We start from the raw sequence: 26,979 nt of genomic DNA, 5'->3' as shown, positions 1-26,979 counted from the left end.
ACCCATACATCATGGCAGGGAGGTGTGTAGGTTAACAATAAGAGACAAAAAATGTTAGAAATGCAAAACAGAAAATTAGTAAGTCAGTACGAAAGACAAAGGAAACAACAGTTAGAAATTAGACAAGAAGTTGTTTGTGATTAATGATATATACTTCAATACAAGAAGGGTAGTGAATATAAGGCAAATGAGGTGACGCCAGCTAGGCAATCGGAAGTACGATATCTTAGCTATCACTAAAATACGGATTAAAGGATTGGCAGTATCAATACTGAAGATGGAACAGAGAGGGTTGTTAACAAAAACAGTGGGTTGTAACTTTGGCTAAAGAAACAATTATAATTGTGAGGAGGGTTAATATACTTGAATCATCAAATGGGGTCATGTGGATTGAACTAGGAATCAAAAAGTTGCAATTGTACTGTATATCAGTCCAATACCAAACAAACAATCAGAGAAAGATAGAAGACAAAGCATTTATACAAATTGGTCAGATTTCCAGAAACAACAGAACAATTGCAAGACTTTCATTAATTGAGATAAAACTATAAAATGTGATCAGGAGAACTATTTTGCCAGAACATAGAAAGTTCACAAGATAATGGGCAACTCTGGACTTAGCTGTAAGGGTGGATTAATTTAAAACCAAGAAAGTAAGGTATAACCAAGGTAAGACCGATGAAAGAATGAACGATAGCTTGATCAAGGAGTTGGAAGATATGGAAGTGATTCTTAGTGAGTAATTTGCATCTGGCTTCAGAAAGGAGGGGATAAAGACATGGTAGTTAAGGAGAAGAGTGGGAAATTGCGAACTGAATAACATAGTGAGACATGAAAAAAGGGATCAGCATCTTTGAAAGTAGATAAATCACCAGATCCAGGACTGGGAAACAGGATTTGAATGCTGACAGTGGCAAACATATTGCAATAAAACAAAGAACGGCCAATACTGGAGATCTGAAACACACAAAAATGAACTACTAGAGAAACTCAGCAGATCTAGCAGCATCTGTTCAGAGAAAACAGAGTTATCATTTTGAGTCTAATGACGCTTCTTCAAAACATATTTCAAGCTTGATTGTTCAAACTAAATACAAAATTAAATGCGAATCTTTCCTTTCAACTCTGACTCTCTTCATCATTCTAGAATATGTGTTTTAGGGTGCAAGGTATTTAAACATTTGGTCAATATTGTGGTAACTGTCCTACTGTATATTTTGAATCTTTGGCCTAAATATTTTTAAAATTGTCATCTCAGCATCACAATACTAAATGACATGCACTAACAGCCTGAAAGGATTGCAGTAATTATAGGCTAGATTTACGTTGGGAAGCTGAGCAGAGAAGGCACATGGCAACCAAGATGGAAAACTTTTGGACATCGATCACAGCACAACAACTCTCCACCATTCAAGCAAACTGCGCAATAATCTTCATTGTTGTCCATAGCACTTGCTACTACTGGGGTTGTCTGAGGTGATAGCTCTTGAACAGATTTTTCAGATGGTTTGTCATCCAAAGGGCAGGAGGATGCAACAACTTCAGGAGACAAGTCAGAAGTAACCAGTGTGTCATCCAGCTCACTTTGCTGGGGGGGAGGGGGGTTTGAGTTCGGAGGAGTGAGCGTGTTGTCCAGTGTAATGTTCTGTTAAAAAGAAGTAATAAAATTAACATGTAGCAATATTTTCATGAATTAACAAAAGTGAGTCTCTGTAACATGCCATAATTTCAATTGCAGTATAAAATTAAACAGACTTGGCAAACTATGGTGGCCATGTTTACTACCAGAATAGTCTAACAATTATCTCATTAAAGATCAACTCAGTTTGCCTTCTAAGGACTGAAGAAATGCATGCGAGACATTGCACAGATATGAATGAGCTCCCCCTGGGCTACCAATGTTACAGCCTAGCTTATGTTATTAAGCAAGTAGACATAAGATAACATGAGTTCCGTCATGTAAGAAAGAAGAAATGACCTCATATGACAGGAACTAAAACAGTCCCCACACCAGGCCCAAATTTACAACAGTAACTTATCTCTTCCCTAGCATTGGAACTATAGCGTCAGCAAAATTTTCATCTATTAATCATTACATAACTGGAAATATTATAATAACTTCATCTATCAAGGAAGGAAATAATAAAACTTCAATGACAGGGTTGTTGATAGAAGTTCAACTTTCACCTTTGTTACAATAGGTTTGAAACGATGTCGTTTTCAACTGAAGAGCGAAATAGGTTTAGAAACATCTTTAATGTCGGATATTGTTTTTTAAATCTGATATTTTTATTGTATTGCAAAGTTTTGTCAATTTATTTTCCTTTTCGTCACAAGCTTTGGTTCACTTGATGCTCCTCACACCCCGAGTTGTGCGTTCAAATCCCAATTCAGGACTTGAGTGCAACAATCTGGGCTAAAATTCCAGTGTAGTACTGAGGAACACAGTTGTAGGTGGCAGCCTTTATGTCCGACATTAAAGCAAAGCCTTATTCGCTCATTCAGGCGCAAGTAAAGGATCTTAATACATTGAAGAATTGAGGAGTTATTCTTCAGTTCTGAAGAGTCGTCATACTGGACTTGAAATGTTAACTCTGCTTCTCTCTCGATATATGCTGCCAGACCTGCTGAGTTTCTCAAGCATTCTCTATCTTTGTTACAGGAGCTATACTGTTTTCTAGACAATATTTACCTTGCAAATCAACATTAAAAAGAGTTTATCTGGTCATTATCTTAGTACTATATGTTGACCTTGGTGCATACAAATTGCTTGTCCTACTTCTTACATGCAACATTGATCATTCTTCAAGTAGTATTTATTTGGCTGTAAAGCACTTTGAGTTATCATGACAGTCACCATTTAAACAAGGTATTTTTCTGCTCACCTTTGTTGCAGTATGAGGGGTTTGGTTGTCCATAGGTATGAGGCTGCCTTCACTTTCATCAACATCCGACTGCAGTTTGAAGACAGGGAGTTGGCCAGTAGATGGTGCACAGATTGGTAATCTCTCTAACCGCACATAAGGGACCTTCACTCCATCAATCTGAGTCCTGTGGCCATCAGATTAAATCTCTTAAACAATAGTCACAGTTTAGTAATACAATTTTACAGGCTACCAAAACACACAAGCACAATTTTCAGTTCAAGAGGATGCTTCTACCATTCTTGAGGCTCCAATTTTTGTGGCACTGGCCTCAGTTGCATATAGCAAGTGAACTTCAAGACAGCTTGTCATATGGAGATGATAGGCTATCAAACAGATCTAATCCAAAGATAGGTCACGGTCAGATCTTAGTGGTTAACGAATGAATTACAGAGACAGTGCTGGTTCATAACATTGGTCACATATGGACTACCAGCAGTTATTTATCTTTGCTTCATGAAAACACATGTTAAAAATGTATTTGTAGAAGAATCTGTTCGATCATCAATGGCAAAAGGAAGAAATTGCAAGTGGCTTTATTAGCATTCTAGTTACCAACTTAAATATTCATCATCCTCCACTACTGACATGTACTGCAAAACTCATCTGTGCATCTTCAACAACATTTTCTAAACTTTCAACTTGTAAAAGGACAATGGCAGAAATACCTGCAAGTTATTCTCCAATCACACATCATTCTGACTTAACAAAATATACATATCACTGTGTTTTCATCATTGTTGAATTAAACAATGTTGCAATGTACCTACAGTGCATGCACTACAGCAGTTAAAAAGGCAGTTCAACACCACTTTTGCCCAACAATTATGGATGTACAATAAATGCTGCAACTGTCATTGATTCCCATGCTGTACAAAGCTATTTTCGATAGACATTGCCAATGTTTTATTTGTTACTCAAAAAAATTAATTAAATTAATTCAACATGCCCTTTCCTTCACAAATCCATGTAGGTTGTCTCTAATTACCTCAAATTTCTCTAAGTGCTCAGTTACTGTCTCATTAATTATTAATTTCATCAGATGTCAGACTTGCAAGGTCTCCAGTTTCCTGGGTTTACTCTCTCACTTTTCTACTGTTGGACACCACTTTTGAAATGCCCTAACAACTGTCTTCTGGGCTCAGGCTGTATTGGCATCTTACAGAGCATATTAATGCCCTATTAGTTAGAGTTCTTCACTCATATTTTGCTTTTTGCTTCTTCTATACACAAATTTTCTCAAAATAAAATAGAAGGATTGAAAAATAAACAAGAAACAAGGAAGGAGTGAGAGGGGAGGCAGATTGAGGAATAAATCATGTAAAAGCGAAATAAAGAGAAGGAAAGAAAAATCTGAACAGAGGAGAATAGCAAAGCAAAAATAAAAGTAATAATAAAAATAGAGTTAGCATTTACAACTTCCATATCTCCTAAAACAGTCCTTAAACTGAAATATGAAATTCTGCATAAAGAATTGTCATTCTTTCCCAAAAAATTCAATAATTGGCAGCCACTAACAATTACCATGTCTTTAAAAGGCTACTTGGACTTTTAACTACTCGGCTTAACTTTCTGTTGTTCACTTGATGTGCAAATAATTTGCAAATGCAGAAACGTTAAGAGAACATTTGGGAGGGAATGTTCGCGGTGCTAGTGCTGGAGCAGCACAAAGATTCAGCAATTGTAGCACTTTGTAATTCAGCAGCAGTCAACTTCAAACTGAGCTCTCATTTGTATATCACCACACAGGACACTCCAATACTCCATACTAATAATAAAGATTAAGAGTCTATTCAGTTTGTTTTAGTCTTTAACCTCAGACTCTTTTAAACCCATCAAGCAATGGAATCAATACAGGCCAATATCTCAGTTTTTGATTTCTGAGGTAGAATTGGGTTGTTAATAATTCAAATACCTCATTTTTCTGCTTCAAAACACTCACACACACACCAATTTATAATTCACACCATAAAATGCTCACCTTTCCCATTACAACAAATGAACATAAAAAATAGGAAAAGCAAGCCATTCAGCCCCTCAAACCCACTGCTATTCAAAAAGTTCAAAGCTGATCTGTTTGTGTTTCAAGTGTCACATTGTCATTTACCTTCAAAACCCTTAATTTCCTTGACTAACAACAACCTACCCACCTCTATCTTAAAAATGGGCATTCAGCCCGTCTCTATTGCCTTCTGAAGCACAGAGTTCCAAAATGTCTCAACCCTCTGATAGAATAAAATTCCCTTCATTTCTATCCTTGAAAGGCTGATCCCTAATCTTAAAAGAGTGGCAATTAGTTCTGGATTGACCCACACGACAAAATATTCTCCCCATGTCCACTTTGCAAGGCTGTTCAGGATCTTATATACTTCAATTAAGTCACCGTTCACACTTCTAAATTCTAGTGGAAGCAAGTCCAGTCTGTCCAATCTATCCTCATGAGACAATTTGCTCAATTCAGGTATCATTTAGTGATCTTCCTTTAAGCTGTTTCCAATGTATTTATATCCATACTTAAGTAGGAGGTCAAAATGGCACCAAGTTCTCAATATGCTGACCAATGTCAATTTACCAGTGCCCTATATAAAACTTAAATGTAATTGCCCTGTATAACTGAAACACTTCATGATTTATTTCCAATCTCTTCTCTACTAGTTTACCAGTAGCACATCAAGAATAGAACATTTCTTCTTATTGTTACTGCATTCAACACCTTAAAAGGAACCATATTAAAAATGGTGCTCAGATGAATGAGATTGTTGATACTATTTACAAAGGCAAAACAATCAGATGGATAGATTTCTGGTTAATTGGATAGATTTCACTTTATTGCATGAATAAGATGCAGTCCAACAATCTTCTGGCGTCTGCATCTTTCTGCTAAATCTCTAAATTAAACGACTTTGCTGCAAATTCATATCCTCTAACCAACACATCTGTCATTGTCCCCAGATTCCATTCATGAATTCTGGAAAAGTTCAAAGGAGAATTCTACTTGCATGATGAGGACAAACATTCTGTTTCCCTCTGAGTTAAAAAGTTAAAAAAAAGTCAAGAAAACGTGATACAATATAAAGGAAAGAGTGGAAGAAAGAGAAACTCTTTCTCCTTATCCAAACGTTTTTGTCTCATCCACCTCAGAAGATTATTGCACCCTTAGTCACATCTCTTCTACCATCTCATTGTCTCCCGCCTTCCGTTTCTTATGCACTGCCTTTTTCTTGACTAATCGCAAATTATTCATTACTTTTCCTACCTGTCAGATTCATATTTGCATTTAATCTTATCCAACTGATTCTCTTTATCCCATCTAACTGAATCTTTCTCTCTATATATTTATAACATTCTGTCATCAGACTTCTGGATGAGTCTTTAATCTCTATCCCCTTTCCTCATCTTGTGCTTTCTGTATTCAACTCACTTGCCCCTGTGTAACTATTTTGTATATTAACTACATTTTATTTACTTTCTTTTCATCTATTACTTTTTACCTGGTGCTTCCCATGTCATGTGGTGCTCCATCCAGTGAATCCATTTTTGAGTCACGAGATCCATTAACTGCAGGGCCTAGTAGACAGCAACAGCATTATTACTAAAGTACTACCATATAGCCATTTGCAAAAACATCTGCCAAGACTGAGCGCTCTATGCATTAAGGGTGGGGGTGATCATCTTCAGAAGTCAATGATTCCGCACCACTACTAACAGAAAGCTCACTAGATCAAGCTCCAGTTAGCTCACTTGAAAGCTGACCAGCCTGCTTCTTAGTAAAGCCTTGTCAGCAAAGCTATACACTGCTTGAAGCTGTCAGTCAATCAAAGACTCGAATTGTGGGATCCTGGAAATTACAGCACACAGCCCAGGTTGCAGGGAATCCATCAGGAGAATATAGGTAATTTTCTTTTGGGTTCTTGCAGGGTAGAGACCATGGGGAAAGGGAGGTTGGGGAGAAGTGCACTAGGGATCTCAGGGTGTCCTGGTCGTGGTGAAAACTTACGCACGCACTGAGTTGGAGAATCCAGCTAATATTGGACAAGAGGGGTGCTGTAGGGCTGTGTTATCTAGTTAGTAAGCTTGGAATATTAATGAAAATGCTTGCTAGACCTCACATATAGAAATCCTCCATGAAACTCAACAAAACTAACACTTAAGATAATAAAATGTGAGGCTGGATGAACACAGCAGGCCAAGCAGCATCTCAGGAGCACAAAAGCTGACGTTTCGGGCCTAGACCCTTCATCAGAGCGCTAACACTTAGCTGATTTCTAGTAAGATTTGTCTCAATGCAATAAACACATTCTGTCCAGGGTTGTATGTCATTGGTTTAGATGAACAGACACCGCCTACCTTCTGCCTAAGATGTTGTATGTCTCCTTCCCTAAATGGTATCTGTAGTTCAGACCTATTTCATCAAGACCGTTTGGTGTAGGGCATCTAACCTGGACATCCCAGATAGTTCAGATAAATGACCATGACAATATATGGAATCACAGTGGACTTTCTTACCCAACTTAATTGTTGAGCTGATGAGAAGAAGGTATATGTCTCCAGGAACAAATCGTCCAATTATTTGCCCTTCTCACCACCTCCAGGCCGGAGATAATTGTAGCCATCAAGTCATTTCAGTGGTTATGTAATAGAATCATAGAGTCATACAGCATGGAAACAGACCCTTCTATCCAACTGGTCCATGCCGACCATGTTCCCAAACCAACTAGTCTCACTTTCCAGTGTTTGGCTCGTGTCCCTTCAAACCTATCCTACTTGTATACTTATCCATATGTCTTTTAAATATGTAACTATACCTGCATCCACCACTTCCTCTGAAAATTCATTCAACACCTGAACCACTATCAGTGTAAAACTATTGCTCCTCATATCCTTTTTAAAATCTTTCTCCTCTTACATTAGAAGTATGTCCCAGAGTTTGGAACTTCCCCACCCTGGAGAAAAGACCCTTGCTATTCATCTTATCTGTGCACCTCATAATTTTATAAACATCTGTAAGGGGTATGATGTGATCTAACTTCATGAATTAGTCTACCATGCAGAATATTGTCAAAGCACTCTGTTTAGTTACATCACCACAAGCCCAAATTAGACGAAAATAAATAGTCAGGGTTGGTTTTGCTATTATTTCAAAATTGTTTCCACTTCCCCTGGGAATTATGGTATCTTTTTCAGTATGGTTTGGGGTGTAAATGAGAGACTCCCCAAGTGCATTAGGTTATTGTTGCCTTGTCTAACGTGGCATGAAGCTGTACAAGCCGGGAGATTCTCAAGTTTTATTTGGAACAGAACCTAGTTAGGTCACTAACTTTGGTACTATCAGAGAGGAGGGAAGGAGAGTGAAGAGCAATGTTACCTGAAGATCCCATTTCTGGTCGCTATTCAATGCTTTTTTCCCTTTGGAAAGCCATGCATGTGAATACCAAATATTAACATAATGAAACTTTGTCATATTGCCCTTGAAATGAAAAGCTTGCCAACAAACACTATATAGTGGCAAAGTGAAAGCATTAATGGCATCCATTAGATTGAACCCTAAAGCAAGGCACTACCTTCAGGAAGGAAGGAGAAAAGAAATCAAACACGAGAAATTGTATTTGATAAACTATTGCAATTTTGATATCCGTGCCTTATTTTACGCTGGAAAATGCACTCGGCATCTCCAAATGTGTCATGTAATATGCTGAAATACTACGTCCTCATAAATTTCATAATGTTATCTCATTTCTCAAACACTGGTGGAGGGGTAATGCTAGCTAATAGCAAAGATAGGGAAGACAACTTACATCCAACATTCATGGAAAGATTAATCGGTTCTTTGAAATTAACATCTTCTGAAGACACTGATTTAATTTTCATGGATTCCTTAGGTAATTTAGTATTACTTTCTTCAGACTAAAAGAGACAACAAAAGCAGAAAGTGGTTAGTTGTTCAACCATTGATTATAATAAACTGTTATTGAAAACACTCAAGCTTACACTCTTGAATTCCCACTGTCTGAAACGCTTCACAATATGTAGAAATGTTCTAATGATACAACAGAAATAAAAACAAAATCACAATGTACATTGGTTTATTTTCTTTAATTCTCTTATGGGACATAAGGAATTAAAAATTATTTCTGTGCTGAAACCAGTTGCCTGAATTTCTAAGCAGATGTGGGGCTCACGTGGGTCCTAACCATGATGGTATCAGAATCTAGCCAACTTCCGTGACGTTTCAAGAGGTGGTTGAATTAAGAGGTTAGTTCCAGGAGCCCTAACAAATTAAAGAACAGTGGGCTGGCTGCACAGGCTGGAAGGCTATTTCACACCTAAGGATGTGAGAGCTAGTGGCTCCCGTAGGAATAGTGAATGGTGGCAATGTACATGGAGGACTGTGAGAAAACAGAGGCTCCCAATGAAGACTTCTAAACTTTAAAATGACCAAAGCCACAGCTGTTAGCTGATCATTGTGGAATGAAGCTCTTGTCAAAACATCTGGGGTATCTCTGGCTTCATTCATCAGACATAAGGAATGAACATCATGCACCAAGCTGCCAAAAATGGTGCACCTGGAGTCATGGACCAGGTTGCCCAAAACTCTCCACCATTGGATTTTCCTTAATTTTTGTATTATGTGATTAACAAGATGACAGAAGGTGAACCAGAATGAACTTGGTTTTTCTTTTCTGGCAAATTCAATATTTCCACATACTCGGAGAATCCCTCAATACAAACAAGCAGCAAATTGTCATGCTTCACTTAATAAAAAAAACTAACCTTATTCTTCTCAGTACTCTTTGGGTCCCCATTTACGATTACATTCTTTACCAGAAGATCCTGATTGCCACCATCAGATCTGTGCACAGTTAACTGGGATTGCAGTTCAATTAGTGAAGGTGCAAGGTGTGAAGCATCTTCACCCAATGGCTGCCTGCATTTTATTTGGCCTGAAGCAGAGCGCTGCAACAGATAAACCACAATAAAAAGTATTTTACATCCACAACAACTACTCCTGTTTATATAGCACCTTTTGTAATACAAAACAAGGGCACTTTACAGGGGTTTTCTATAACATTTAGAGGGGTCTTCAGGCACAATGGTAGCCTCCCTAACTCTGATCCAGGAGGCTTCGGTTCAAGTCATACCTGCTCCAGAAAGGTGTCATGATATCTGAGTAGGTTGATTATAAAATTTAAATAAACAACATCGAAGAGTGAGCAATATAAGTTGTCAGATTGTATGATCAAAATCTTGATTAAGGAGCAAGGACTGGGGAGGCTTGAAGGAATTTGTGAAAGGAGGGAAGAGACAGACACATTTAGAGACAGAATTTGAGAGCTTAGGCTTTAGGTATCGTCACTAATAATGGAAAAAGTAAATTCAGGGATGCTCAATAGGCTTGAATTACAAAAAAGGAAATTCCTTGGAAGATTGCAGAGATGGGAAGGATCCATGGAACAGTGGGTTGACTACACCATTACTCTGACAAGAACTACTGAGCACGCACATGAGGTTCAATGATATCATGATGTCAGGTCACATGGCAGTGAGATCAAGTAGAAGGCAGTACTAGTGAAGCCAGGCCCCACCATGCTCATATATATTGTTTACAGGCAATAATTGTTAACAGTGCGGACTAACCAATAAAAGCTGATAATATTGCTACAGGATCCAGACCACGGATAGCTTTGAATTTTACTGCAAAGCACTGTTTAAACAGGAGCCAGTGTAGATTAATAAGCACTGGACTGATGGATGAATGAGATATGATACAAGATAAGACATGAGCAGCAAAGTTTTGGATGATTGCAGGTTTATCGAGAATGTGGGACAGTGGCAGAGACAGACAAGAATAGCCAAGATTACAAAAGATGTTCGAGCAGAATGGCTAAGGCAAGGCAAAGTTCGACAATGTTACAGAGGTGGAAATAGGTGTTGGTAAAGATTAAGATATGTTGTAGCAAGTTCATTTGGGGTCAAGAGTTTTCAACAGTTAATAGGTGAATATTTCTGCTGCAGCACTGGCTATTTAATAAGTCAGGTGACAACTTAGTGCCAGTGGAGAGTATGAGAGAGAGAGATGGTGGTGAACTAAAAGTGTATCTCAGTGCAACTGGATGAAGGTCAAATTAAAACAGGATTTTATGTTAATATCGGCTTCATTAATATGCAACTAAAGCAATTAGAATACAAATGAATAATAAAATGTGAGGCTGGATGAACAGAGCAGGCCCAGCAGCATCTCAGGAGCACAAAAGCTGACGTTTCAGGCCTAGACCCTTCATCAGAGAGGGGGATGGGGTGAGGGTTCTGGAATAAATAGGGAGAGAGGGGGAGGCGGCCCGAAGATGGAGAGAAGAGAAGATAGGTGGAGAGGAGAGTATAGGTGGGGAGGTAGGGAGGGGATAGGTCAGTCCAGGGAAGACGGACAGGTCCAGGAGATGGGATGAGGTTAGTAGGTAGGAGATGGAGGTGCGGCTTGGGGTGGGAGGAAGGGATGGGTGAGAAGAAGAACAGGTTAGGGAGGCAGAGGCAGGTTGGACTGGTTTTGGGATGCAGTGGGTGGAGGGGAAGAGCTGGGCTGGTTGTGTGGTTCAGTGGCGGGGAGGGGACGAACTGGGCTGGTTTAGGGAATGCGGTAGGGGAAGGGGAGATTTTGAAGCTGGTGAAGTCCACATTGATACCATTGGGCTGCAGGGGGCTTGGGGACCGCTTTGCAGAACACCTCCGCTCGGTTCGCAATAAACAACTGCACCTCCCAGTCGCAAACCATTTCCACTCCCCCTCCCATTCTTTAGATGACATGTCCATCATGAGCCTCCTGCAGTGCCACAATGATGCCACCCGAATGTTGCAGGAACAGCAACTCATATTCCGCTTGGGAACCCTGCAGCCCAATGGTATCAATGTGGACTTCACCAGCTTCAAAATCTCCCCTTCCCCCCACCGCATCTCAAAAGCAGCCCAGTTCGTCCCCTCCCCCCACTGCACCACACAACCAGCCCAGCTCTTACCCTCCACCCACTGCATCCCAAAACCAGTCCAACCTGTCTCTGCCTCCCTAACCTGTTCTTCCTCTCACCCATCCCTTCCTCCCACCCCAAGCCGCACCTCCATCTCCTACCTACTAACCTCATCTCACCTCCTTGACCTGTCCGTCTTCCCTGGACTGACCTATCCCCTCCCTACCTCCCCACCTATACTCTCCTCTCCACCTATCTTCTTTTCTCTCCATCTTCGGTCAGCCTCCCCCCCTCTCCCTATTTATTCCAGAACCCTCACCCCATCCCCCTCTCTGAAGGAGGGTCTAGGCCCGAAACGTCAGCTTTTGTGCTCCTGAGATGCTGCTGGGCCTGCTGTGTTCATCCAGCCTCACATTTTATTATCTTGGATTCTCCAGCATCTGCAGTTCCCATTATCACTAGAATACAAATGAAAGCAGGTTTTTAGGTTTTTTTAATGTAAGCTATGGTTACATGACTTATAACATGCTCCTGGGAACCCCTCTTGCATGCTTCCTTGAATCAGGCTTGAATTCCATGACTGAATGGGCAATATGCCGGACTATGAGGATAGATTTGCTTTGCATGAAGAAGGCTTTGTCTTTTTTTTTAAAAGAGGGCACTTGTGGTGATGTGGTAATGCCCTATCGATCCTGAAGATGTGTCATAACATATCCAAAAGGTGGATTAAAATGACAATTTTGACTGTATATAGATATCCACTTGAGGAGCAGGACCAGAAATATCTCTTGTAACACAACAATTTGGTTTCCAAGAACTCAATATTGTTCCATTAAATGCAATTAGATGAAATAAAGGGATTGAACCTCCCTGGTTAGTGCTTGCATGGATGTGAAAGCTATACTCTTGGGCCATACATAGGTCATATTATTTGAAGGAAGTCATAAGCAAGAGGAGAAAATGGTAAAAGCTAGAAGGATTGAAAGGAACATCTTGTGATCTTCAAAACCAAAAAATTTCTATTCTGAAATTTTATAAGGTTGTATGTGTTGACGGCTATTTAAATCCATTGCATGCAATTATTAATGGTTGTTTATTTTTCTGCCCCAAAATTGTCAGCTCATGACTTCAGCTTTTGTGTCTGGCTCTCTTTATCTGTAACCCCGAATTAGTAGCAATATGAGGGAAAAATGACATTTTATATTGGCACATATGGGGATGTTTGAAATTTATTGTAATTTCCGAGATGTGGTGCAAACCCAGCTTTGTGAAAGTACTTTCAGTGACATATTTCCAAGTCCTAATGGTGAATGGCTTGGACATACCTATCACTGAATTATTAATATTCAAATAGTTAGCCAAAAGACTCAAAAGAATATTTGCAATTCTTAAAAATATTAAAAAGCAGAACAGTTTGTGTCTGGTTTCTTCAAGACTGCTCCAAACAAACATGAAAAGCATTAAGAAATAGTCTCATAGCACATTAAAGCCATACAAAATCTCGGCCCCTCCCTACAGATAACACCATTTCTGAATGGGCAAAAGACCACTCTCTCCCTTTCTGAAAACATTGGAAGAATCTCCCCATCTCAAAGTTCCTAATTAACAATGACTCATTAAGATTGGACACTGAAGCTGCAAACTAGTTAAGCAACTTAATTTAATTAAACTAAAACACAAAAACAAACATTTATGCTAAATATACCAGATCATTATAGAATTTCAATTGAATTTTGTTTTTTTTTAAAAAGAAACACTGAAATGAGAACGTGAAAAGAGGAGAATGCCTGACTTGCAACAGTCAGTTTCTGAAAGTAAAATATATAATTTTTGATAGGCTGCAGTTCTTCCTCCTCAGAACTATGATCTTTCTCTTCCAAATGCAGAATAACATTTTGCTTTTCACAATTTTACATTCCTTTATTAAGGAAGTTGCAACAGCTGTCTCTTAAGAATGAGGTTTGATTTTGGTCAACTGTGCTCAACAGAAGCTAGACAATTCCCCTAACAAAACAAAACAGGTCAACAACAACTCCCTTTGGTGTTTCTCCACTCCTTAATAAACAATTCTTTGTAATTTTTGGTAATATCTAAACGTACACGTAGCAAGAAAGAACTGTGTCGCAACTACTCCAATGATATGACTGAATAACATTTAAGAAAATGAATTATTTTATTAGGTAATGGATAAAGTGAAATGAATTGTATATTTATACATATCAATTAGAAACCAACAGATGTTTGATCCAATTAAATGACTACCTTTTTTAGTGTAGTAAATGTATAGCACAATAACCTTTCATTGAAATAATTTATTTTTTCAGAATCAAATAATTAAACATACTGCTAGAGCAGATTCCTACCTTACACCCTCTATAAATCCAAACACATCCAATGCTCTGCTGTCTGTTTACTAAATCACATCAAGTATAGCTCACTCTTCATTCCTGTGCTCATCAGTATGCATTGGCTCCCATTCAACTAACACCTAAATATTAACTCAATTCTTTAACACTCCCTTAAAGCAAAACCTTCTGTCACCCTGCAAACCTGCAAGAAATTTCCATTCCTCAACCTCTAACCTCTTGTGAATCCACAACTCCCTTAACATTGCTGGTATAATCACCTCATTTGCTCAGTTTTTCCCTCTCTATTTTCTCTTTCAAGATCCTCCCTAAATCTTGTTACATACAAGCACGATTTTTGACACCTGCCAAATTGCCTCAGTGTCCATCCTTGTCTAATTACATTTCTGTGAAGTGCCTTGGGATGTCTCCCTACATGAAAGGCAATGCCTAATGTAAGATGTGCTTCCAAGAGCCTCTTTTTCAGGTGACTAGCATGGGGAGCTGTTTGTTTTTGCCTTCTTTCAGTCAAATCATGATGCAAAACCATCCAAAAACAGCACACCACTCAACTATTTTCTACTATTCTTAAAAATTCATCAGTTTCATTGAAAAATTGTTCAATGGACGCTTGTATCATGAAGCAGTTCAATTGATATTTTGAACGATTTGTTTGACAGGTAGTTCTTGATAAATAAAAAAACTCAAAGGAAATAAAAGTGTGCTTTCAAATAATTTATTCAATTCTCATTTTAGGTATTTGGATCAAGTAAAGTAGGTGGAGTTCAGCTTTAAGTGTTGTTACTGTACAGGTTACATTTTCTCTTTGTAATGCAAGCTGTCTGTTTTTGAAGAAGAGGAAACACAACTGCAGATGTAACTGAAAGCAAGAGACTAAGTTTGACATAGAAAGTATACAGTTACAATACTTAGAACAACCTTAATCATCCCGTATAGGTATTAATTTTGTTTGCTACAAAGAGATATTTCAGCAATTGTCATGGTTCTGCAGTTCTCCTTTTCATGAAAAATCTGTTCTTTTCTGCTGTCATCTGTGGTTCACTGAATTGGCATTCCTGAAGGCAAAACAGCTGAACAACAGGTGAAAGAACAAGGTGGAGAGCTGAGTGAACACAGCAGGCCAGGCAACATCAAAGGAGCAGGAAAGCTGATGTTTCAGGTCTGGACCCTTCTTCAGAAATGGGTGGGGCGGGGGGGGTGGCTCTGAAATATATAAAGAGGGGAAGGTGATGACAGAAGGTGGATAAAGGAGCAGATAGGTGGACACAAGACAGACAGGTCAAAGAGGTGGGAATGAAATGGGCTGGTCTTGGGATGAGGTCAGGGGTGGGGAGATTTTAAACTTGTAAAGTCTATACTGAGGCCATTGGGCTGCAGGGTTCCCACACGGAATATGAAGTGCTGTTTCTCCAGTTTTTGGTGGCATCATTGTGACTCTGGAGATGGGCCCAGGATGCACATGTCATCCAGGGAGTGGAAGGGGAAGCTGAAGTGGTTCGCGACTGGGAGATGTTGTCGTTTGTCATGAACTGAGCATAGATGCTCCACAAAATGTTCTCCAAGCCTCTGCTTGATTTCCCTGATGTAGAGGAGGCCACAGTGCGAACAGCGGATACAGTATACCACATCAAGCAAATGTGCAGGTGAACATCTGCTTGATGTGGAAGGTCTTCTTGAGGCCTGGGATGGGGGTGTGGGCGAGGTCTAGGGTACCTCCTGCGGTTGCAGGGAAAACTGCTGAGGGTGGTGGGGCAAGTGGGGAGTGTGGAACAGATGAGGGAGTCGCGGAGAGAGCAACAGGTGTATTTGCTTGCCCGCTGAGTATATCAACAAGATGCAAATCTTAGGAGTAAAGTCTATCACACACGTGTAAATGCCCTCACTCAGCAAAAACAGTCATGACAATTACATCAAGATCCAAACATTTCCTCCCACTGGTACCATTTCTGGCCAATGGAGGAGAGGGGCAAGTTGAAGAAATGGGTGATGGTGAAGAATATTGAAATTACTGTTAAGATGTTTTTTGGTGCATTCCAATGCATTTGCAATCACAGCATTTTTGATTGCCAGGTCTTTGGAGGACAAGACCATTTCTTTTATTATAGCTGTGACTTCCAGTGTTAGATCTGGCACGGAAACTAGTCAGGGGCAGTATTGTGACCAGAACAGACCCGGGTCATTTTATTTTGTGGATAAGGACAAGCAGAGCACATCGGGACTCTGCAAGGAATCCTTTAAAACTTTTCCACTGACCCTAAATGTCTGGTTTTGTGAGCCTTTGCATCATGTCATGCTCACTGCTCCTTGACATTCCTGTCAAGTTCAAGCAAAATGCATTCTGAAAATATGGCAATTATCTAGAAGTAAAAGACAAAACAAAACAACAGATGCTGGAATCCAAGGCTGACAAACAGAAGGCCGGAAGAACACAGCAGGCCAGGCAGTTTCTGGGGGAAAGGGGAAGACAGTGTTTCGGGTGTTACCCTTCTGTTCCCGTCCTGAAAAAGGGTAATACCCGAAACATTGACTTCTTGATTCCTCCAGATGCTGCCTGGCTTGCTGTGTTCTTCAGGCCTCCTGTTTGTCCAGAAGTTAAAGCTGCTTGAGTAACAAGCCAGTGCCATTATCAGTTGGAGTGCTGTTACTTACCCACATCTCAGCTTCTAAAAGGCACAGTCACAGAGTTAATATCGGTGCTAAAGTTTTGACAATTCATGAATAGAAACATCAAAATTTAAGAAGTTATATTTTTAATACTACCTTTCTCCGTTTTTTCACAGTAGTTGAAGACTTCTTTGAGGGTGTCAATCTTGAAGTAGTTGATTGCTTTCCAACTGTGTTGCTTATTCCCACTAAATCTACTGGTTGGAGGGTAATTGTGCTTGTTCTGTGAGAATTTACAATTTGCTGTTCTTCAGCATCAAGGCAATTATGCAACTAAGGGCATAAATGGCAAAAATTATTTTGAAAATAATTTTGAGAGCTGTATACATAAGTACTCAAAAAGTCATTGTTGTAAAAGTTCAATTCCACAAATCTGCTTTTTCAACGCTTTCTTCAATCTCTTCTTCTATGGATGAACATTCACATGAATCGGATGATGTTGTGCTGGTGGACTAGTAATGCAGAACCCGAGCTTAATGTGCTGGGGTTACGGGTTTGAATCCCACTGTGGCAGATGGTGAAATGTGAATTCAGAAGAAGCTGGCCTAATGGTGATTGCATAACCATTGTCTTATGTTGTAAAAATCCAAATGTTCAGTAATGCCTTTTAGGGATGGAAATCTGTTATCCTTAAATTGTCGGGCTGACCTGTGACTCTGCATCCACAATGTGGTTGACATTTTACTGCTGTCTGGGCAGTTAGGATGGGCAACAAATGGTGCCCTCATTCCATAAACAAATTTTTAAAAGTGCTTTCCAGTACACAGTGCTACATGCATTTATGAGTGAATTATCATTGAAACTATCTTGACTGATCAAATGTTTACTCAAATGTTGCTTCCAAGCCAAACATTTCCCATCTTTGTTCTTTGCTGCCAGACGTGCCATAGAGAAGAGCAAGGGGTGATCAACTTCCATTCATGTACCTCACAGCAAAGCAGTGCGATGGTACTCTCTGATAAATGCTGTTACTTCAGACCTCATGTCCAAATGCTGACATAAGAGAATGCCAGACTCAATGGCTCTGCCTTCACATGTACACCTCCGCCAATCTTTCTATTCCATCTCCCAATCCAAAGTTCCAGAGCGACATATATCAAAATGGGTGTTAAAACATTGAGCTGAGAGACTTCATTTTATGTTTAAAATAACAACCATCAATTAAGGAAAAAGACTAAACAGCATTTTAAATGACATAAAACAGCAGCTTCTAAGATGGCCAAATGCTTGCATAGCTGCATCCTTCAAATTCGAAAGCCATTAGAAGAATGGAATCAGCCCTGTCTAGAAGTATCCACCAGCGACAATCAACTTAGATGAATGTGAATCACCCAACTCCCACACAATTCACAAAGTATCCAAGTGTGACCGGATTTTCTGGTAAGGCCTGAGGTAACATCTGTTTGTACACCCTGCACGCACAAGTGCTGATTCAACAAAATTCTGTGCAAAATGGTGCTCCTAACGAGCGTGGTACTGTTTACTCATCAAACTACTTTTGATCATTTGACCAGTCTACTGTATTGCTTTTCCACATTTTGGGAAAATGGACAAGGCAACAAACAGAATAACTGAACTAAAGAAACATACATAGAAAACACAGAAACACATCAAAAAAACTTAAAAATATTAAGGTCAGCTGCTTCTGTGTTATCCATGCACTTCAAGGGTTCAACATCATTGCTGTCATTTGGAATACATAAAGTATACAGTTCAAAAAAAGCAGATAAATACGCTGTCATTTATTTGATTTAAATTTTTAACTAATCCCATTAAGACCTATTAACACTTCCACATTCAGCAAGATTCAGGTTTTGCAAGATTGTGATACTTCATCCTCTCACTAGATGAATGACCAGAAATTTAAACATAAGAGTCAGTGTGGGAAGAGAATGCATTAGCTATTGCTTTCCCTGTGGCGTACCAGCTTAATTTAACGTCTTCCTGAGTCATTATACTTTAAGCATCAACTTCAGATGAGTAACATTAAAAAGGTGCTGGCCCATTAAGAAGATTGCTAATTAAATGCAAACTTGACTAGTCTTATACTGTGGACCAGTCCAACAGGAACTTCACAGAAGGAAAATGTTTTCCCTCAGTCACCTGAGTTGAATTTAAACAAATGTAAGAATGTGCAAATGTTGTAAATGTCAACTGTGAATTAATTTGGAGAATAATAGTCTAATGTAAGTATGAAACTTCGAATCATAGAATCCCTGTGGTGTGGAAACAGGCCAATCAGCCCAGCAGGTCCACACTGACTGTCCGAAGAGCATTCCACCCACACTCAGCCCCCTACCGTATCCAGGTAACCATACATTTCCCATGATTAATCCATCTAGTTTACACATCCCTGGACACTATGGGAAAATTAGCATGGCCAATCCACCCAATCTGCACATCTTTGGACTGTGTGAGGAAACCAGAGCATGTAGCAAAAACCCATGCAGACACAGGGAGAATGTGCAAACCTCACACAGATATTAACCCAGATCCCTGGCACTGGAAGGCAGCAGTGCTAACCACTGAGCCACTGTGCTGCCCAAGGTAAGGTGCATCTATTTTTGCTTGCCAAATTTACGCTTTCATATAACATCTAATCTTGGCTACAGGATAGACAGTACCTTCCTGCAACATCACTGCGGCAATTTTGACAGGTCATTGTTTTCTTTGGTCAGCTGTTCTGAATGTTTTAGTCATATATTCTTGATGCTTTATTGTGACCTTCTGTCAAATTCTAAGCCATCTTTTCAAACCATTTGCAGACATATTAGATCTACTTAACATGTAGCTCTGTTAACTCAAGTTTAGTTAATTAAGTTCAGTTTAAAGCCAAAAGTTTACTTACACTTTACCAACAGGAATGGTGACATAGTAGTAATGTTACTGGACCATAAATACAGAGAGGCCCAAGCAACCTAAAATTTAGATGGGTTTACAGGCCCGGGTTAAGTCTAATTGTGACCACATAGCCATTACCACTTTCAAAAAGGGTCTGATTCATTAATGTTTTTTAGCAAATAAGAATCGCCATCCCCTTACCCAGTCCACCCATCATGTGACTGCAAACACGTAGCAATCTGGCTAAATCTTTACTGCCCTCTGAAATGGCTTCCAGAGCTGCCCAGTTCAAGGCAATAAATGCCGGCCTTGCAAATGACACCCACATCCCATGCAACAACAACATTTTTGAGATTTTAACAAAAAAATGAAATTAGCAGGCTGAAAATATACCAATCTATAGACTGGCATTAATATATCTTATTTCTTTTCTTTCCTCACATACTACACAAGCTTTCCATTTCTCTTGTCCATTGTGCCTGAGCAATAAAGTTTGTGCATAGGTTAACTTCAATGTAAGGAAGTTCTGACTTAAAATATAACAAGAAAAGATACGAAAATGGATGGATAGAGATGGCAGGATCAACAGGAGATGGAAAATACAGTGCTAAACAAGGAACTGTTCAAATGAATACTGTTGGAGAATATTATTCATGTGAAGAGATATTTTTATGGTATCAAGATGGATGCATTTGCATGTGAAGCAGTGTGATGCCAACAGCTGATGTCACCATGACGGACTCCTTCTCAACCTCTCTCCCCTCACCGGAAGTGTGGTGGCCCTCAGGTTAAATCACCACCAGTTGTCTCGCTCTCTTGCGAAAGAGAGAACATTCTGTGATTTGGTAACACTATGATGACTGTATATATGCACATGGGCAAAAGAGAGGCAGAGTCTGTGGGGGTGGAAGTAAGCATGTGCAACTACAAAAAAAAGAGTTAAGGGTTAAATTATCACTATAGTTCCACCAGACCACAGGGCTGCTTCAACCATGTCTCATGCGAGGGGAGAGGTTGAGAAGAAGAGTCCTTCATGTTTGGGGCAGTACGGTGGCTCAGTGGTTAGCACTGCAGCCTCACAGCGCCAGGAACCCGGGTTCGATTCCAGCCTCGGGCAACTGTCTGTGTAGAGTTTGCACATTCTCCCCATGTCTGCGTGAGTTTCCTTCCACAGTCCAAAGATGTGCAGACTAGGTAGATTGGCCATGCTAAATTGCCTGTAGTGTTCAGGGGTGTGTGGGTTATGGGAGATGGGTCTGGGTGGGATGCTTCAAGGGGAGTGTGGACTTGTTGGGCCAAAGGGCCTGTTTCCACACTGTAGGAAATCTAATCATAACCTCAGTCAGTGTGGGAACTGAACTTACGCTGATGCAATCACTCTGCATTGTAAACAAGTCTTCGGGCCAACTCAGCTAACCAACTCCCGCTCCCTTCAATTAATGACCCTGTTTCGAGTTTCTTCTTTGTTGATTAGGTTGATCACATATTCCCCTTCCTTCTCACAACACATGTGTGCAAATTAACGTATTTACTATGCGCCAATTTAATCATTTGTTTTCTCCAACTCAACTTTCGTATTTTGTTTACTATCTCAAGAGTACTGGCCTCAACTGTGTTTGTCATCCTTCTCCACTTTAAACTGTTTGGCACCAAAATATTCAAAAACAAGGGAATGAAAACGAATACATCATGCTAGAGTAGCTGATGACTCACATTCAAAGCTCATTCACTTCAAACAAAGAGAATACTAAAATGAAGCTAAACACGGTTTGCTGCTTACAATTGGCACCAACACAAAGGCAGTCAACCACACATTACTATGATCTCAAGACGAATGATTTTTTTCTTGATTATTTCAATTTTATCCATCTTTTAAGTAAAAAGGCGTGAAAACAAAATTCAGAATTTCACATTTTTTAAAATTCTTCCTTTAAAAATGCCTCAAGGAGGTGAAATGACCTCATATTTGTTTAGCTCAGTATGCATAATCCCAACTAGTGTGACCTGAACAGAGTAAAGCTAAGAACACTGTCTCCATCTTGGTTTAACACTTAAGAGACACTTTTCATTGAAACTCTTGTCTGTGCTAGATCATAATCCCAATGGTTCTTTTTTAAAACTGGCTATGTTCTAACATGTTGTCTGTGTAAGCCTTGTGACCTTTCATCACATACATCCCACCAAGTTAATAAAATGCTGTGCATTTTATTGTCTTACCTGGTTATTATTACTTTGCTGGCCCAGTCCAGTCTGCTGGTCCTGATCATTCACTGCTGCTCTTTGAAGATCAAGATGCTGTAGTTCCACTGGCATGTCCCGTTTCTTTAGATGTTGCTTTGTAATAGAATTCTGTGCCAATTTGATATCCTGGACACACTGTGCGTTCTGGTTAAGTTGCTGTGAGTAGTCTAAGAGATCCTTGAGGCCCATTGGCATTCGATCTGGTTGACATATTTGTTTTGAGGCTGTGCTTTGTTGTTTTCTTTCCTCCGTATGGGATTTGCCCAGTGCTTCTCCCATAGATGGTAGCAGAATATTTTGGAGCTGTAGTTGTTGCTTCACAGGATAGGGTGGCAACACTGATTGTTTAGACTGTTTTGAATACTGTATTTGGCAGGGCTGTTTCTGTGATTGTAGCTGGTGCACAAATTGCTTTGGTTGCTGCAAGGCCACCAAATGCATCGGTTTTATGTTTCTTTGTTGCTGTATCGTATATGTTGGATGCAAATTCTGTTGCAGATGTGATGCTTGTAGATGTCCTAGTAAAACTGGGCTGTGCTCCACTCCAGTCTGAGATACACGCCACTGATGCAAAGTTGGTATTGGCTGTACTGGCAATGGATGTGAAAAATATTTCTGTTGAGATCGGCTCGGTTGTATGCTACTGTACTGCATCGGGAGCTGATGCTGTAAATGTCCTGAAATTTGGCCCAAATTTCGATGATGCTGCATACAGTTTAATGTCTCGTGTTCTTTGTGAAGTGGATGCATGTCTGGACAGTGACTGTTACAAACTGAATATTGCTGGCCAGGCTTCTGGCACAGAAGAGGAGACTGTAAACTTGGTCGATGGTTAGCAATTTCACAAGGTAATGGTGATGCTCCTTGATGGAAGGAGGCCTGGCATTCCTGGCGAGTTGCATTCTCACAATCAAATGACAAATGGCCTGAGGGGGAAAAGACACAAATCTTACATCAAAAATTTTTAAAAAACAAGATAATGCCAAGTCTCTTGATTTTCAAAACCATCATCTGTCTGCACAGAGCCATGAACTCTTGCTGGAGTACATGGTCATGGGCATGAACAGTTTGTCAATAGCTTAAGCAAATGGTAATCCTTCATATGCAAGTTTGGACAGCAAATTTCCTCGGTTTTCCTATAGATGCATAGTTGCCAGAAAGGATAACAAATCAAGACGGACATCCATGACAATAAAATGTGAGGCTGGACGAACACAGCAGGCCAAGCAGCATCTCAGGAGCACAAAAGCTGACGTTTTGGGCCTAGACCCTTCATCAGAGAGGGGGATGGGGTGAGGGTTCTGGAATAAATAGGGAGAGAGGGTGAGGCGGACCGAAGATGGACAGAAAAGAAGATAGGTGGAGAGAGTATAGGTGGGGAGGTAGGGAGGGGATAGGTCAGTCCAGGGAAGACGGACAGGTCAAGGAGGTGGGATGAGGTTAGTAGGTAGATGGGGGTGCGGCTTGGGGTGGGAGGAAGGGATGGGTGAGAGGAAGAACAGGTTAGGGAGGCAGAGACAGGTTGGACTGGTTTTGGGATGCAGTGGGTGGAGGGGAAGAGCTGGGCTGGTTGTGTGGTGCATTGGGGGGAGGGGACGAACTGGGCTGGTTTAGGGATGCAGTTGGGGAAGGGGAGATTTTGAAACGGGTGAAGTCCACATTGATACCATATGGCTGCAGGGTTCCCAGGCGGAATATGAGTTGCTGTTCCTGCAACCTTCGGGTGGCATCATTGTGGCACTGCAGGAGGCCCATGATGGACAAGTCATCTAAAGAATGGGAGGGGGAGTGGAAATGGTTTGCGACTGGGAGGTGCAGTTGTTTGTTGCGAACTGAGCGGAGGTGTTCTGCAAAGCGGTCTCCAAGCCTCCGCTTGGTTTCCCCAATGTAGAGGAGGCCACACCGGGTACAGTGGATGCAGCATACCACATTGGCAGATGTGCAGGTGAACCTCTGCTTAATGTGGAATGTCATCTTGGGGCCTGGGATAGGGGTGAGGGAGGAGGTGTGGGGGCAAGTGTAGCATTTCCTGCGGTTGCAGGGGAAGGTGCCGGGTGTGGTGGGGTTAGAGGGCAGTGTGGAGCAAACAAGGGAGTCACGGAGAGAGTGGTCTCTCTGGAAAGCAGACAGGGGTGGGGACGGAAAAATGTCTTGGGTGGTGGGGTCGGATTGTGGATGGCGGAAGTGTCGGAGGATGATGCGTTGTATCCGGAGGTTGGTGGGGTGGTGTGTGAGAACGAGGGAGATCCTCTTTGGGCGGTTGTGGCGGGGGTGGGGTGTGTGGGATATGTTGCGGGAAATGCGGGAGACGCGGTCAAGGGCGTTCTCGATCACTGTGGGGGGAAAGTTGCGGTCCTTGAAGAACTTGGACATCTGGGATGTGCGGGAGTGGAATGTCTCATCGTGGGAGCAGATGCGGCGGAGGCGGAGGAATTGGGAATAGGGGATGGAATTTTTGCAGGAGGGTGGGTGGGAGGAGGTGTATTCTAGGTAGCTGTGGGAGTCGGTGGGCTTGAAATGGACATCAGTTACAAGCTGGTTGCCTGAGATGGAGACTGAGGAGGTCCAGGAAGGTGAGGGATGTGCTGGAGATGGCCCACGTGAACTGAAGGTTGGGGTGGAAGGTGTTGGTGAAGTAGATGAACTGTTCGAGCTCCTCTGGGGAGCAAGAGGCGGCGCCGATACAGTCATCAATGTACCGGAGGAAGAGGTGGGGTTTGGGGCCTGTGTAGGTGCGGAAGAGGGACTGTTTCACGTAACCTACAAAGAGGCAGGCATAGCTGGGGCCCATGGCCACCCCCTTAGTCTGTAGGAAGTGGGAGGAGTCAAAAGAGAAGTTGTTGAGGGTGAGGACGAGTTCGGCTAGGCGGATGAGGGTTTCGGTGGAGGGGGACTGGTCGGGCCTGCGGGACAGGAAGAAGTGGAGGGCCTTGAGGCCATCTGCATGCGGAATGCAGGTGTATAGGGACTGGACGTCCATGGTGAAGATGAGGTGTTGGGGGCCAGGGAATTGGAAGTCCTGGAGCAGGTGGAGGGCGTGGGTGGTGTCACGGACGTAGGTGGGGAGTTCCTGGACCAAAGGGGAGAAAATGAAGTCCAGATAGGTGGAGATGAGTTCGGTGGGGCAGGAGCAGGCTGAGACAATGGGTTGACCAGGGCAGGCAGGTTTGTGGATTTTGGGAAGGAGATAGAAACGGGCCGTGCGGGGTTGGGGAACAATGAGGTTGGAGGCTGTGGGTGGGAGGTCCCCTGAGGTGATGAGGTCATGAATGGTGTGGGAGATGATGGTTTGGTGCTCGGGTGTGGGGTCATGATCGAGGGGGCGGGAGGAGATGGTGTCGGAGAGTTGGCGTCTGGCCTCGGCGATGTAGAGGTCAGTGCGCCATACTACCACTGCGCCACCCTTGTCTGCGGGTTTGATGGTGAGGTTGGGGTTGGAGCAGAGGGAGCGGAGGGCTGCCCGTTCTGCAGGGGAGAGGTTGGAGTGGGTGAGAGGGGTGGAGAGGTTGAGGCGGTTAATGTCTCGACGGCAGTTGGAGATGAAGAGGTCGAGGGAGGGTAGGAGGCCTGGGGGTGGTGTCCAGGAGGAGGACTTGTGTTGGAAGTGGGTGAAGGGGTCAGTGGAGGGAGGGTTAGGCTCCCGGTTGAAGAAGTAGGCATGGAGGTGAAGACGGCGGTAAAACTGCTCTATGTCCAACAGTGACTGGTATTCGTTGATGTGTGGTTGTAGGGGGACAAAGGTGAGCCCCTTGCTTAGGACTGACCGTTCGTCCTCACTCAATGGGATGTCTGGGGGGATGGTGAAGATGCGGCAGGGTTCAGTGCGGCTGTCTTCTCTGGGGTTGCTGGCTGTGGAGATTGTGGGCGGAGCAATGAGGTCGCCGGCCGTGGGCGGGGTTCCGTCGGCATCGGCCGTGGGCGGGGTTTCGTCGGCGGTTGGAGCATCGGGGTGGGCGGCAGCAGCTGCGGGGAGGATGGTGTGTGAGGCGTTGTAACTGGAAGTGGAGGTGGTGACTGCAGCAGTGGTCCCGGAAGTGTGTGGCCGGCGGAGGCGGATGTGACGTCGTCGGTGGGGTCTCCGGCCATGTCCTCATGGTCAATGGCGGCGGGTGCATGGTGGGGGAGGGGCAGGGACGGACTCGGGATTTGGGAGGCGCAGGAATCCTCTTGTGGGTGGCAGGGGCCAGTGAGTTGGTTGAACTTACGATTTTTGGTGTCCAGTAAAGCTGAGTGGAACTGGGTGTTCAGTCTGTGGATCCTGCGGAGGACAAAAAACAGCAGAGGTCCTCTGCAGGTCTGGGAGAGGGAGGCTCTGAGCTGGGGCAGGTTGGATTGCAGTGCCTGGAGGTGCCGGCGCATGGCTGCGAGTGTCTGTTTCAGGAGTTGCAGGGAGAAACGCTTCTGAAGGGTCTGAATATTCTGGGTGTAGAGGTGGTCACGGTTGGGGCCAAATTGGGAAGGCTGAAATGTGGACTGTAGTCCCTTGGGGATGATCTGGTTCCGTAGGCAGGTGCTGAAGAACGTGATGTGGCTGTGGTACCTGGTTTGCTTCAGGTCATGGTCGAGCAGTTTCAAGGCCGAAGAGATTACAAGAGAGTTGCAATGGGAGAGAGATTCCCTGAGGTTGGTCCGGAGGGAGGAGGGTAACTTCTTCAGGTTAGGCATCCCTGGAAGAGGCTTCGCAGTGAGGTTAAAATAGTATCAGAGATAACAGGAACTGCAGATGCTGGAGAATCCAAGATAATAAAATGTGAGGCTGGATGAACACAGCAGGCCCAGCAGCATCTCAGGAGCACAAAAGCTGACGTTTCGGGCCTAGACCCTTCATCAGAAAAGGGGGATGGAGAGAGGGTTCTGAAGTAAATAGGGAGAGAGGGGGAGGTGGACCGAAGATGGAGAGAAAAGAAGATAGGTGGAGAGAGTATAGGTGGGGAGGTAGGGAGGGGATAGGTCAGTCCAGGGAAGACGGACAGGTCAAGGAGGTGG

At 42.2% G+C, this 26,979-nt stretch overlaps 1 protein-coding gene across 6 annotated transcripts in view; it reads right to left on the bottom strand.

Moving 5' to 3' along the window:
- trim66 (tripartite motif containing 66) overlaps positions 1 to 26,979 on the bottom strand; it is a 239,686-nt gene that overhangs the window by 12,137 nt on the left and 200,570 nt on the right. For all 6 annotated transcript variants that reach the window (XM_048545261.2, XM_048545257.2, XM_048545258.2 and 3 more), the window contains 7 exons: positions 21,970 to 22,919; positions 17,008 to 17,184; positions 9,696 to 9,878; positions 8,720 to 8,828; positions 6,416 to 6,491; positions 2,886 to 3,051; positions 1,326 to 1,645 (listed from right to left, as the gene is read on the bottom strand). In XM_048545261.2, the coding sequence (XP_048401218.2) occupies positions 1,326 to 1,645; positions 2,886 to 3,051; positions 6,416 to 6,491; positions 8,720 to 8,828; positions 9,696 to 9,878; positions 17,008 to 17,184; positions 21,970 to 22,919 (1,981 nt within the window). The remainder of the gene's footprint in view (positions 1 to 1,325; positions 1,646 to 2,885; positions 3,052 to 6,415; positions 6,492 to 8,719; positions 8,829 to 9,695; positions 9,879 to 17,007; positions 17,185 to 21,969; positions 22,920 to 26,979) is intronic.

This window comes from Stegostoma tigrinum, chromosome 17, assembly GCF_030684315.1.
Source record: "Stegostoma tigrinum isolate sSteTig4 chromosome 17, sSteTig4.hap1, whole genome shotgun sequence".
Lineage (NCBI taxonomy): Eukaryota > Metazoa > Chordata > Chondrichthyes > Orectolobiformes > Stegostomatidae > Stegostoma > Stegostoma tigrinum.
Note: the sequence above shows the minus strand (reverse complement) of the source record. Positions and strands in the feature narration are given on the sequence as shown.